The sequence below is a fragment of the Saprolegnia diclina genome (assembly GCF_000281045.1).
Source record: "Saprolegnia diclina VS20 unplaced genomic scaffold supercont1.17, whole genome shotgun sequence".
NCBI lineage: Eukaryota > Oomycota > Saprolegniomycetes > Saprolegniales > Saprolegniaceae > Saprolegnia > Saprolegnia diclina.
The window spans coordinates 715303-726768 of record NW_008246084.1 but is presented as its reverse complement, the minus strand read 5'-3'; the positions used below and the strand labels follow the sequence as shown (position 1 = coordinate 726768).

General features: G+C 57.9%; 5 protein-coding genes across 5 annotated transcripts; 2 read left to right on the top strand and 3 right to left on the bottom strand.

The window, feature by feature from the left end:
• Positions 1-170: 170 nt before the first annotated feature.
• On the bottom strand, positions 171-1141 carry SDRG_06468 (hypothetical protein; the record flags this gene model as incomplete). The annotated part of the gene is made up of 1 exon (XM_008612247.1): positions 171-1141. A coding segment is annotated over one exon (851 nt), but the record flags the coding sequence as incomplete, so codon positions are not given.
• Positions 1142-1783: 642 nt separating this feature from the next.
• Positions 1784-2348, bottom strand: SDRG_06467 (hypothetical protein; the record flags this gene model as incomplete). The annotated part of the gene is made up of 1 exon (XM_008612246.1): positions 1784-2348. One exon carries the CDS (start codon positions 2346-2348, stop codon positions 1866-1868), a length of 483 nt encoding a protein of 160 aa, XP_008610468.1. The 3' UTR covers positions 1784-1865.
• Positions 2349-2850: 502 nt separating this feature from the next.
• On the bottom strand, positions 2851-4819 carry SDRG_06466 (hypothetical protein). The gene is made up of 7 exons (XM_008612245.1): positions 4231-4819; positions 3968-4183; positions 3845-3918; positions 3650-3786; positions 3426-3600; positions 3192-3374; positions 2851-3141 (listed from the first exon to the last, which is right to left on the bottom strand). Exons 1-7 carry the CDS (start codon positions 4804-4806, stop codon positions 2955-2957), a joined length of 1548 nt encoding a protein of 515 aa, XP_008610467.1. The 5' UTR covers positions 4807-4819; the 3' UTR covers positions 2851-2954.
• A 207-nt stretch (positions 4820-5026) lies between these two features.
• Positions 5027-5988, top strand: SDRG_06465 (hypothetical protein). The gene has a single exon (XM_008612244.1). It carries the CDS (start codon positions 5042-5044, stop codon positions 5921-5923), a length of 882 nt encoding a protein of 293 aa, XP_008610466.1. The 5' UTR covers positions 5027-5041; the 3' UTR covers positions 5924-5988.
• A 1167-nt stretch (positions 5989-7155) lies between these two features.
• SDRG_06464 (methylmalonate-semialdehyde dehydrogenase (acylating)) lies at positions 7156-8878 on the top strand. The gene is made up of 2 exons (XM_008612243.1): positions 7156-7276; positions 7324-8878. Exons 1-2 carry the CDS (start codon positions 7202-7204, stop codon positions 8815-8817), a joined length of 1569 nt encoding a protein of 522 aa, XP_008610465.1. The 5' UTR covers positions 7156-7201; the 3' UTR covers positions 8818-8878.
• The last annotated feature ends 2588 nt before the right edge of the window (positions 8879-11466 follow it).

Here is an 11466-nt window from a genome sequence, read left to right as displayed (position 1 = left end):
ACCACTGCGATCGTTGGCCGGATGACGGCGCTTTCATTTCAACCAACTGCCACGGCTCGGCCATGGTCATCTGAGCAGGCGTGTAACGTTGCCTTGCCGGTACCCTGACTGGTACTAGTGCCTGATACGTATATGCACTCTGCTCAGAGACACCACCGCATTGGTGCATATTCGGATCACAATCGACCATTTAACAGTTACCATATCGACAACTTTTCCACTCGTCAGGAATCCTACAGCTGTACCACCCTGACTTATATTTGCAAATTGAAGTGATCGCACATGTCCCATCATGGCTCGGGGCGGAGCGCACACGTCACGTCGCGTTCGATGGGAACAAATCCCACAGCCTTGTACGCAGCGTTGGACGCGGGGTTTTTCATGTCGGCGTAGAGCGCAACCGACGCTTGCGGCGTCGGGCACGTGTCCAGAAGCGTCGCGCTCATGGCGGCCGTGAGCCCTTTTGAAAAGCCGTGGCCGCGGGCATTGGCGGCAATGAAGATCGGACCGAGCATGTATACGGTCATCCCGTCCGTCGTCATCGGTGGCGCGACGCCGCCAAAGCCGACAACAACTCCGTCAACGTTCCAGACGTAGAGCGCCTTGCGCTCGAGGCCGCGTTGCACTAATGCTGGCGCAGCGTCATCGTCCAAGAATTCGTCAAAGCACTCGCGCTTAAAGAGCTTGTACCACGCGCAAAGCTGCGCCGCATGGGCGTCCGTGGCGACGACGAGGGTCCCCGCAACGTTGGCGGGGAGCTTGACGCGGTCAAGACGGTAGAGCCACGCCTCGTGGGTGATGTCGTGCGGCGTGTTGGCAGCAAACCCCGCGACGCTTTCGGAAAGGCCACGGACAGTGCACGGCATCGGAAGAGAGAAGGTCGTCTTTAGGTACCTTGCGAGCGCCGACGCCTCGTCCGGTGTCATGTACGGACTTAGAAGCACGCCGCGGGTACTTGACAGAACGGCGTAGGCCGACACGGGAGTTATTGCCGTGTCGGCGAGGACAAACCACCCGGCCGTGGGATCGGTGCGCGCGATGCAGCTCATGTGATTGGTTGCCTCGAGCACCGAGATGCGAACGAGGCGGGTGACGTCTAAGAACTCGGCCGCTGAGTCGAGTCGACGGACGTAGACCATCGTCAATTGCATTGTGGGCAGGAGCTTTGGCCGTTGACGACCACGAGAACGTGACATGTCACACCGGAAACATCTGGCGACGACCATCACTCTACCTTGAAGCTGCAAGTTCTTGTGATGTGGCAGAAGGGAAGAAGCTCGGTGAACCGTGCCGACGGGATTTTCGAAGCGAATATGTTGCATGGTTGCCGTCGTTCCAACATCACTGTCACTGGAGGAGAGTGTACAAGGATGCGCAGCGACGCGCAATGAACTCGTCAACGCCAACGCCATGGAACTCGTCGCGATTCATTCGACTCAGACGCGACGACCGTTCGTTGTCGTCGTTGCTGCAACGCCGGGCGCACTGTGTGGAAGCTTGTGCTGGTCGTGGCATCGCACGACGGCTCTATCAGAAGATAGTGCGGCTTGAAGACGATTTAAGCACTATTTACACCATAGTATGACAGTGCATCGGAGCTCTGACGTTATTAACAGCAGAGCTTTCGTATTCATGTACTAGTAGTCCGATATTCTAGAAATACAGTTTTGTATCAAGGTAAGTGTATATTTTTGTCATTTTTTGACAACAGATAGACCGTCGACTGACCATGCTCCGACACGAGTTGTAGCGCGTGGTAGAGTAACAATGTGCAGCGCAATTCTTCAGTCGAATCAATGCAGCATACAATTATCATTTTGTGAGCTGCAATGAAAATAGTTTGCATTTGAAAATATAAATACGAATCATCGGAGCATCGCGCCGCCTTCGCTCTCGGCCCGGCACAAGGTCGTCGCACGGTTGTGGTTCTTGCCTGTGTCCAGGCTCCAAAACGAGTCGATCTTGAGTTCGCTGTTGAAGTAGAGCGCGTCCAGCCACTGCGGCATGTTGCTCCCCGTCACATACCCAAGCGACCGTTCGTAGCCGGTAGCAAAGGCGAGCATGCAGTTGAAGTCACCGTGGAGTGATGGGAACGAGGCAATCTGGTGCAGCGCCATGTACTGCCCCAGCGCTGCCGCGCCATCGCTCGTCATGGAATGTCCGAGGAAGAGGCCGTGGACCGTCGACAAGATGGCGGCGGCCACTGCGCAGTCGCTGTCGTCGACCAAGAGAAAGTACCACGTGGTCTTGTTCGTTGTTGACACTGTTGCTGGCATCGGCGTCGGCATTAAGCAGCGCGTGCGCTCGAGGAAGAGCGCTTCGGTTGGGATCTCTACAATGTCGAGCATCTTGTGCAATGGTGCTGCACGAGTCTTGCAAGCAGCACCCCAAACCCGGCTGATGCGCATACATTCTATGACCTACATTTTCTCGTCACTTGACAACCAGCTGCCTCATGAAGGCGTGAGCGCGCATGTCGCATTTTATAGTCGAAGTCGTTCTGGAAACGGGAGAATCCCACATGAAGCGACTACGACTACATTTTGACATAGCAGAGTGCCAACACTCCAACTCGAGAATTCACCGTTGATGAGTCGTCACCGTAGTCCCTCCCATTCAGGCATTTTGGGTGAATAGTCGAGTGCACCCCGGTAGCTACCCGGTTAGTTATCAGGTTAGTCAACGAGCTACTGCGTTTTGAATCGCGAAGGCGATATTTTGCTTTTTACAACTGATGCATGCAGCCAATACGAGAAGATACAACTCCGCCGCCCTCCACAACGTCCTTGAGATGCTTGAGCGCACAGCCCTACACACCAGCTGTTGCACATAGAACTTGACGCGACTATTCGTGTGGACAACGCTGTAGTACGTCGACATTTAGTATTGATCACTAATACATACCCACTAAGTACAGAACCACGCAGGGTCGACTGCTCAAACGACGGCCGATGCTACGCGCGGCTACTGCGGGAGCTCTCGCTGGACAGGAGCGTCGCCTCGTCGCTCGAGACGCGGAGCCGGGACGTCGCGCCGTCGTCATCGTCATAAGTAGTTTGCTTGTCATAACCGTCGTGCGAGAGCCCTTTTGTCTCGGGGACAAACTTGGCGATGAAGAGAAAGCAGAGCACCGAGAGACCCCTATCCACGATACAACTATCCAAAGGGTATCCAGATCGATCAACTCCTACCCGCAAATCAAGTAGAGCTTGGCAATGCCGTTCTTCTCGACGTCCTTGTGGCCGTGGCCGAGCGCCTTGATAATCCCGAGCGTGCACGTAGCCACAAACACGTTGCACGCGTAGCTGATGGCCATGAAGACGCCCATCGCCCGCGTGCGAATGACGCTCGGCGTGATCTCGGCCAGCACAACCCTGCACAATAAGATCTCGACCATCAGATCGGACTCGTCATCAGATCGGTACCAGATCACTGCACCGAGGCCGACGGCAAAGCCAGCGACAAAGACCAGCACGCAGATGACCGCGAGGATGCCCTGTAGCTTGTCGCTGAGGTACAGCAGCGTGTAGCTAAGCACGCCGAGCGAGAGTGCCATGAGCGCGCTGCTCACGAGAAGTAAGATCTTGCGTCCACAGTAGTCTACTTGCAGTATATCAAAAGGAAGGCAGCCCAAGTAGATGACACGCACCGACGAGGAAGACGGAAAGGACTGTCGTCAGGACGTTGATCGTGCCCACGGACGCGGTCGCCATGATGGGCTGGTCGACGCCGGCAAAGTGAAAGATCTTGGACGAGTAGAGAATGACCGTGTTGATGCCCGTCATGCTACATGTATCCACTGGTTGGTATCCGATGCGAACGGATAGATGGATATGTAGAGTACGCTTGGAAGAAGACGAGGAAGCTCCCGATGAGCATCGGCCGCTTGAAGGCCCAGAGACCGCAAAAGGAGATGTCCTATTCCACGTGTCATGATTGCAGACCAAGGGACACCATCAAGCGTTACCGTCGGTGACGCTCTCTTGTCGGCGAGCATGTCGTGTCGTAGCTGCTTGAGCTCGACGTCAATGTCTGTCGCGTGCACGACGTCGCGAAGGCGCACGAGCTGCGTCCGCGCCTCTTCGTCCTTGCCATTCGCGAGGAGCCAGCGCGGGCTCTCTGGGACCCATGGCATGAGCATCACCTGGAGGAGTGCGGGCACAGCGACGAACGCGTTCACATACTAATCGCCGTGAGCCTTCGCGAGATACATACGACGGGTGGACGTACGCGCCAGCCGGATGCCACGGACGAGACCAAGCCGTAGCCCAAGACTGAAGAGCCCAGGATGCCGATCGTGAGCATGAGCTGGTGCAAGGTCGTAATCTGGCCGCGGCTCTCGGCCGGCGCGATCTCGGCCAGCAAGATGGGCGTCACGTTCGTGACAATGCCGCAAGCGAGACCGATGATTGTGCGGCCAATGTAGATGTCGCCTTTCGTTTTGGCGCAGGCGCACGCAATCGCGCCGCCGACAAAGAGGACGTTGTTGGCAAGGAGGAGCTTCCGGCGGCCGTACGCATCGGCCATGGACGCTGTCAAGAGCGCCGAGATCCAGGCGCCAATGAGCACGAGCGAGGACGCGAGCTCGATCTCGGCGTCCGAAAGATCAAAGTCGACGAGGATCGAGCCAGCCGCGTTCTCGGCGATGCAGACGTTGAGCACCGAGAAGCCGTAGCCCCAGAGGAATGAGCTAAGCGCAATGAGGTACGCTGAGAGCTTTACGGCGCCGCTCGTTGCCCGCGTCGGGACGGGCGCCGGCTCGGTGGCCATGAGCAGCGACTCGCGCAGCGGCAGATCTTGTTCCATCGCTCGATGGCCAAACTTTGGATTTTGTATCGAGTTTGACAGGAGGCGGCTGCCAGCTGTATTCGGCATTGACCAATTTGATGTGGCATGTGCCGAAATGAATAATAAGCTACCATTTTGGCCAATCCCATGTCGACATTAGTCTTGCTTTGGATTGGTCGATCGAATAAAATCACAGCCAATCAACGGACCGTATGGTGGTGTCAATCGAAACTGGGAGATATTCGCTGCTGGGATGCAGCCCACATGTATAGCAGTTGTCGTGCATTGGGCAGCGATGGCGTGGACGTCGACCCGAGGCCTCGCGCTTCATGAGAAATTGCCCATCTTTGCGGCCATGTTCCAGCATCCGCCGACCACCGCGGTCCCAACCAGCCTTCATGGGTGGTTTGACGCCAACCGGCTCGGTGCGCCCGACGCTATAAGTCTCGTGACGCAGCTTTTACAGCAACCGTCCTTTGCACCCGAGGCCATGGACTCGCGCATCTTTCGGTGGGCGTGCCTCCATGGGCATGACGCGGCCGTCGCGGAGCTCGTGCGCGACCATCGGGTCGACGTGACCGTCCAAGATTTCTTTGGCGTGCGCATGGCCCTCAAGCGCAACCGCGATATCGTCGACCTTCTCTGCGCACAGTACTCAAGCGTGGCGGAGGCTGTTTTCGACCTCGTCCAAGACACGTTCACGCATGCGTGCCATTATGGACACCTCGACGCAATCCAGTACATGCTCGACGACCCGCGGCTCTTGCCCGCAACGATGCACGATGCGATCGCGACGATGGCCTTTATCGACACATACTGCGGGTTCACTATGATGTCGTGGCAGTCACAGCATCACATGACGCACAAGTCGACGCTCGCGGTCGTCGACCTCGTGCGGAAGCACCCGGCCTTCGACATTGGCAATCGGGACAGCCGCCTCTTTCGCTGGTACTGCCATATTGGCGACCTCGAGATGGTGAAGGAGCTTCTAAAGCACCCACGAGTCGATCCAAGTGCCAAGTCGAGTGCTGCGCTGATGCTGGCGCGATACAATGAGCCCATGACGGCGCTGCTGCTCGCTGACGGCCGCGTGGACCCCCTCGCCGCAGCGTCGATCTCCATCTTCTATGAATAACGTCGTCCCGAGATGCGTTGTGTGCGTCTGCTCCATGCAGCAAAGGCTTGTGCACCTCTTCACAAGGTGTCTTACATCGCGTCGCACCACGTCCGCTTGTTTGCTCACCGCAATTCCAGACATTCTCTGAATGCTCTTCGATGTTGCCATCGACCAACCGAGCTGCTGCACTGCTCACGACTGTTCATCGCCAAGCCTCTCCTCTCTGGATAAGAGCTTATACGCGAAAGTGTGATTGCGCCACCCATACGGTTGCATACCACATTGTACGCTGTGACCCACATCGCCCCGCGTGTTGCGCGAAGCGGCGTCAGCTAGTGTAGCGGTGCCCAACCTTGCGTAGCATAAATCGTCGAGTCAAAGTCCTCGTCGTGATTGGAGTTCTGTCGGTTTACCATGCTCTACACGCCGCTATGGCACGCGCACCGCTCCTCGCCTCGCGCCGCCGATGTGGCTCATCATAGCCATATGCACTGCATGGCACGGTGGTAAATGATGACTGTCCAATGAATTTGTCTTGGTGTTTGTATTGTGAGGGACAAAAGGCAATTAAATTGGAGCTGCAAGCTGTTTCCAACTTCAACTTGGAGTGCGACTGTGCACTTGGTGAGGCATCTCCACGTGCGCACTTAATCGAGCATTAAGGATTGATGAAAATCATTACATATAAAGACACAGTGTGAGAGTTGTATTTTAATCTGAGCGCCACACGCCCCTCGGTTGCCCTTGTGCAGCAACGTTCGCACTTAACAAAACTGCCGCGTCGCGGATCCACGGATATTCTAAAATAGTGTATATTGTGTAGCTCTAAATAGTGTAGCACGATGCCTCTCAAGCCAAAAAAGGCTGCTTTCATGGGCTTGGGAGGCTCATTGCGTGGCCTCTAAACGCCCATCAAAGTTAACCTCGTACTCCTTCCTTCATGTGTATGTACGACCTTTGGCCATGGCCACGACACTCGTCCATCTCGGCTCGGAATTCTACGATACACACTTGCACCGAGCTCAAAGAATGCAGACCACGGGACGACGCTATTACTACGATAGACCTACGTACCCTTGATCAGCAATGTCTCATCAGTCCACTTGGTGCCTTCCAGCACCGTGAAAACGGTGCTACCGCTTTCACGTCCAGCAGTGTCGCCGAGCGAAGCTGCCGTCGAATCTTCCCTGATTCACACTATTTCCCCCGGATGGGCCGCACGTGCGAGGCAGGTCGCACTTAGTCGACGTCGAGGATCCTGGATCTGGCGTCATTTGGCAATTTGACCCGAGCCCCATGCTTCGCTCCTTGACTTCCTCGCAGGCGTCGGTCCTTCGTCGCGCGTCGACCCGCGCCTTCTCGGCGGCGCCGGTACGCATGCTTCCTGTCTCCATACCTTGAGGCTCATGGCGAGCTAGGAGCGCGTGCCCAACTTCATCAACGGCCAGTTTGTCCAGTCCAAGACCACCAAGTGGATCGACGTGCGCAACCCGGCGACGAACGAGGTCGTGTGCCAAGTGCCCGAGACGACGCCGGAAGAGCTCCAGGCGGCGGCGGAAGCGGCCAAGGTCGCCTTCAAGACGTGGAAGGAGGTGCCGGTGCAGCATCGCCAGCGCGTCATGCTCAAGCTCCAGCAGCTCGTGCGCGACCACACGGAGGAGCTCGCGCACTCGATCACGAAGGAGCAGGGTAAGACGCTCGCGGATGCGCGCGGCGACGTCTTCCGCGGCCTCGAGATCGTCGAGGCCAGCTGCGGCATTGGCAACCACATGATGGGCGAGACGCTCGGCAACCTCGCCAACTCGCTCGACACGTACTCGTACAAGCAGCCGCTCGGCGTCTGCGCGGGTATTTGCCCGTTCAACTTCCCGGCCATGATTCCTCTCTGGATGTTCCCCGTGGGCATCACGACGGGCAACACGTACATCCTCAAGCCCTCCGAGAAGGACCCGGGCGCCGCCATGATCCTCGCCAAGCTCGCGCAGGAGGCCGGTGTCCCCGATGGTGTCCTCAACGTCATCCACGGTGCGAAAGACGCGGTCAACTTTATCTGCGACGCGCCGGAGATCAAGGCGATTTCGTTTGTCGGCGGCAACAACGCCGGCGAGTACATTCACGCCCGTGGTACGGGCAACGGCAAGCGCGTCCAGGCCAACCTCGGTGCGAAGAACCACGCCGTGATCCTCCCGGACGCCGATAAGGAGCAGACGATCAACGCGCTCGCGGGCGCGGCCTTTGGCGCCGCCGGCCAGCGCTGCATGGCGCTCTCGGTTGTCATCTTTGTGGGTGAGACCAAGGAGTGGGTCCACGACATTGTCGAGAAGGCCAAGACGTTCACGGTCAACGGCGGCCTCGAGCCCAACACGGACGTCGGCCCGCTCATCACCAAGGAGTCGAAGAAGCGCGTCGAGGATCTCATCCAGGCCGGCGTCGACGCGGGCGCGGACCTCCTTCTGGACGGCCGCAACGTCAAGGTGCCCAAGTACCCGAACGGCAACTTTGTCGGCCCGACGCTGCTCAACAACGTCGACATCTCCAACCCGTCGTACGTCGAAGAGCTTTTCGGCCCCGTGCTTGTGTGCAACTCGGTCGAGACGCTCGACGAAGCCATTGAATTGATCAACGCCAACCCGTACGGCAACGGCACGTCCATCTTCACGCAGTCGGGCCCCGCGGCGCGCAAGTTCCAGCACGAGATCGACGTCGGCCAGGTCGGCATCAACGTGCCGATCCCTGTGCCGCTGCCGTTCTTCTCGTTCACGGGCTCGCGCTCGTCGATCCGCGGCGACTTGCACTTTTATGGCAAGCAGGGCGTCATGTTTTACACGCAGACCAAGACGATCACGGCGCAGTGGGAGTTTGGCAAGAAGACGCAGTACGGCACCGTCATGCCGACGCTCGGCAAGAAGTAAAGTCTAGTCCTATCCAACGTAATCCAGAAGATGTCTACACGTATATACACCAAGGGACTGCATATCCTACGATATAACGAGCACTGATGGAGCCCACGACGGTCAATCGTAGAGTCGTGGCCAACGCATAGTACAGGCGTCTCACTAAGATGACCTCGTACTGCTCGGCGAAGGCACTCGTCACGTAGCTGCAGTCGGGGTGGCGGAGTGATACGTCATGGCTATAAAATATGTTTGTTATCCTAAATGTATGACACGTGTTTACCGAGGCGTGGCAGTGACCACCAAGATCTTGATGGCGACAGTCGCCTCGCGATGCTCTCGCCTAGACAAGACCTTCCAAGAGCAAGCCATTCGTCGATCAAAGTTGGCCCTCGGCGCCAGTCCTTTCCTGTGAGCGCCGTATCGCAATATCCCAACGGTTTAGGCGCGAAATAGTATGGGCGAAAGCTTCGTGACACTGTAACAAGCGTGGCCGCACGCTTGCTTTGACCGAGCTAAAGAGCGAGAACGCAGTTCTCGGCAGAACCAGAAGTGAGTATTTATCTCGTGCTTAGCGCTTTTCCTTCTAATGTTCGCTGAGCCTCTTGCGTCCTCGAGGCTCGCTACATCTCCCCGGTCCACCTTGAGGCTGTCCTCAGCCGTTGACTTCACGCCCGTCGCCTGGTTGGTACGGCGTACGCGGGTGTTTCCTTCTCTTGTTCGTGTTCCCATTGTGGTAAGGGAATGAACTCCCATCCTCTTGGTCCTTGCACTTCCACTTCGGGCCGCATGCGTCCGTCCCGTCCTCGTACCAGGCGTCGTCGCCGAATGCCGCACTCGTCTGGAGCCGGGTTCTCATCGCTGCTCAGTTGCTCGAGTGGTTCTTGTACTGTTGCCCGTCGCCGCGCACTGCGTCGCAGCTCTTGGCCTTCCGTCGTGGGTCTCGATAGTAGCACTTCGGGCTCCGACAGTGCTTGGCTCATTGTTGGTTCGTCGACGTCATCTTGCTCGGTCGCGAGGTCTTCGGCCACCGCGTTTCTAATATCGTCGTCCGCAAAATATGGAATGCACTCACTTGAGTGCACAATCCGATCCTGGCCGTTCCACGAGCACTTCACCTTCCAGTTGTCGTAGCCGACGTCGGCTAGAAGACGAGCCGGGCCCCGCCAGCGATGCTTGAGCTTCGTCAGGCCCGTGCCTTTCGCCGGTGACCACAGCCATACGTACAGGCCCTTGCGGAAGCTAAACCCGTGTCGGGTCGCCCGATCGTACGCCCTTGCCATGCGCTCTTGTGCTTCTTGAATGGCCTTCTTTGCGATGTCCCGCACCTGTTGAGCCGCCTTGACGCTGTCGCGAGCCCACTGCGTAAGATTCTTGGGCAGTTCGTTGGTTGGGAACTGCAGGTCGCTCGGCAAGCTGCCGCTCCTTCCCATCATGAGCTCGTACGGGGTGAAACCTGTCGTGGCGTGCTTGCCCGTGTTGTACGCGTATGTCACCACCGGAAGCCATTGGTCCCAGTCGGATGTTCTCTCATCGACGTACATGCTGATCATATTCTTGACCGTCTTGTTGAAGCGCTCGACAAGCCCCACGAGTGCCGGCCGGTACGCCACTGGATGCACTTGTTTCATCTGACAGAGTTTGGCCATCTGCTTGACCACCGCGCTCATGAACTCGCTAGCTCGGTCGGACAAAAGCTCGCGGCACGGCCCGAACATGCACACCAATCGGTCCCAGACGACTTACGCAATGGTTTCAGCGGTACGGTTCGGTACTGCCACCGTGATCGCGTAACGTGTCACGTATTCGGTCATCGCGACCACGTACACGTTGCCTTGTGTCGACGTTGGGTACGGGCCTTGCAGATCCATAGCCCAGCGGTCGCACACGTCCCCCACCGCCAGAGGTCGCAGCGGAGGCAAGATCTCGCGTGCCCGCATCTTCCGAGAGCCGCAGTCCCGACATGTGCGGCACCAATGCTCCACGACACGCCCGATGCCGGGCCACCAGAACTTTCTGCGCACCTTGTGGGTCGTGTGGGTCGTCCCGGCGTGCCCGCCCCATATTGACCCATGCGCCTCGTTGAGAATGACAGACCAGACTTCCGGGGGTGCGACCATTCGCCATCCTTCGGTCACCTGGACTTGCCAAACACCTTGCCGCTTGGTCCATTGTAAGTGGTGAAAACGCGCATCTTCGCGCCACTCAGCGAGCCGTCTGCTCGTGGCCTGTGCCACCTTGAGCTGATGTTGCGTCAGTTGTCCCGGTTGCTCGGCCGTTGGTAATCGGACGCTGAGTGCTCGGCTGTCGAGCCCCGCGCTCTCCGTTTCGGTGCTTGCCGCCGCTTGCTCACTCCATGCTTCGTCCATGCCCGACCGTGCGGCCACCTCGTTCGTGGTCCGATACCCTTGTGCCGTCGTATCGAGCGGTGCTTCCGTCCCCTCGACCCGTTCTATCGGCCCTCCTGGGCCGGTCGTCGTCGTCCCGTTGTCGATGCTGGCCGTTGTGCCTGGCGGTGCCGTTTGATCCGACGTTGCTCGTTCTACCTCAGCCGTCGCAGCCGCCCACGGCTGGTCCGACGGCCGTCCTTGTCCTTCAACCGACGCAGCCACCCACGGCTGGTCCGACGGTTGTCCTTGTCCTTCAACCGACGCAGCCACCCACGGC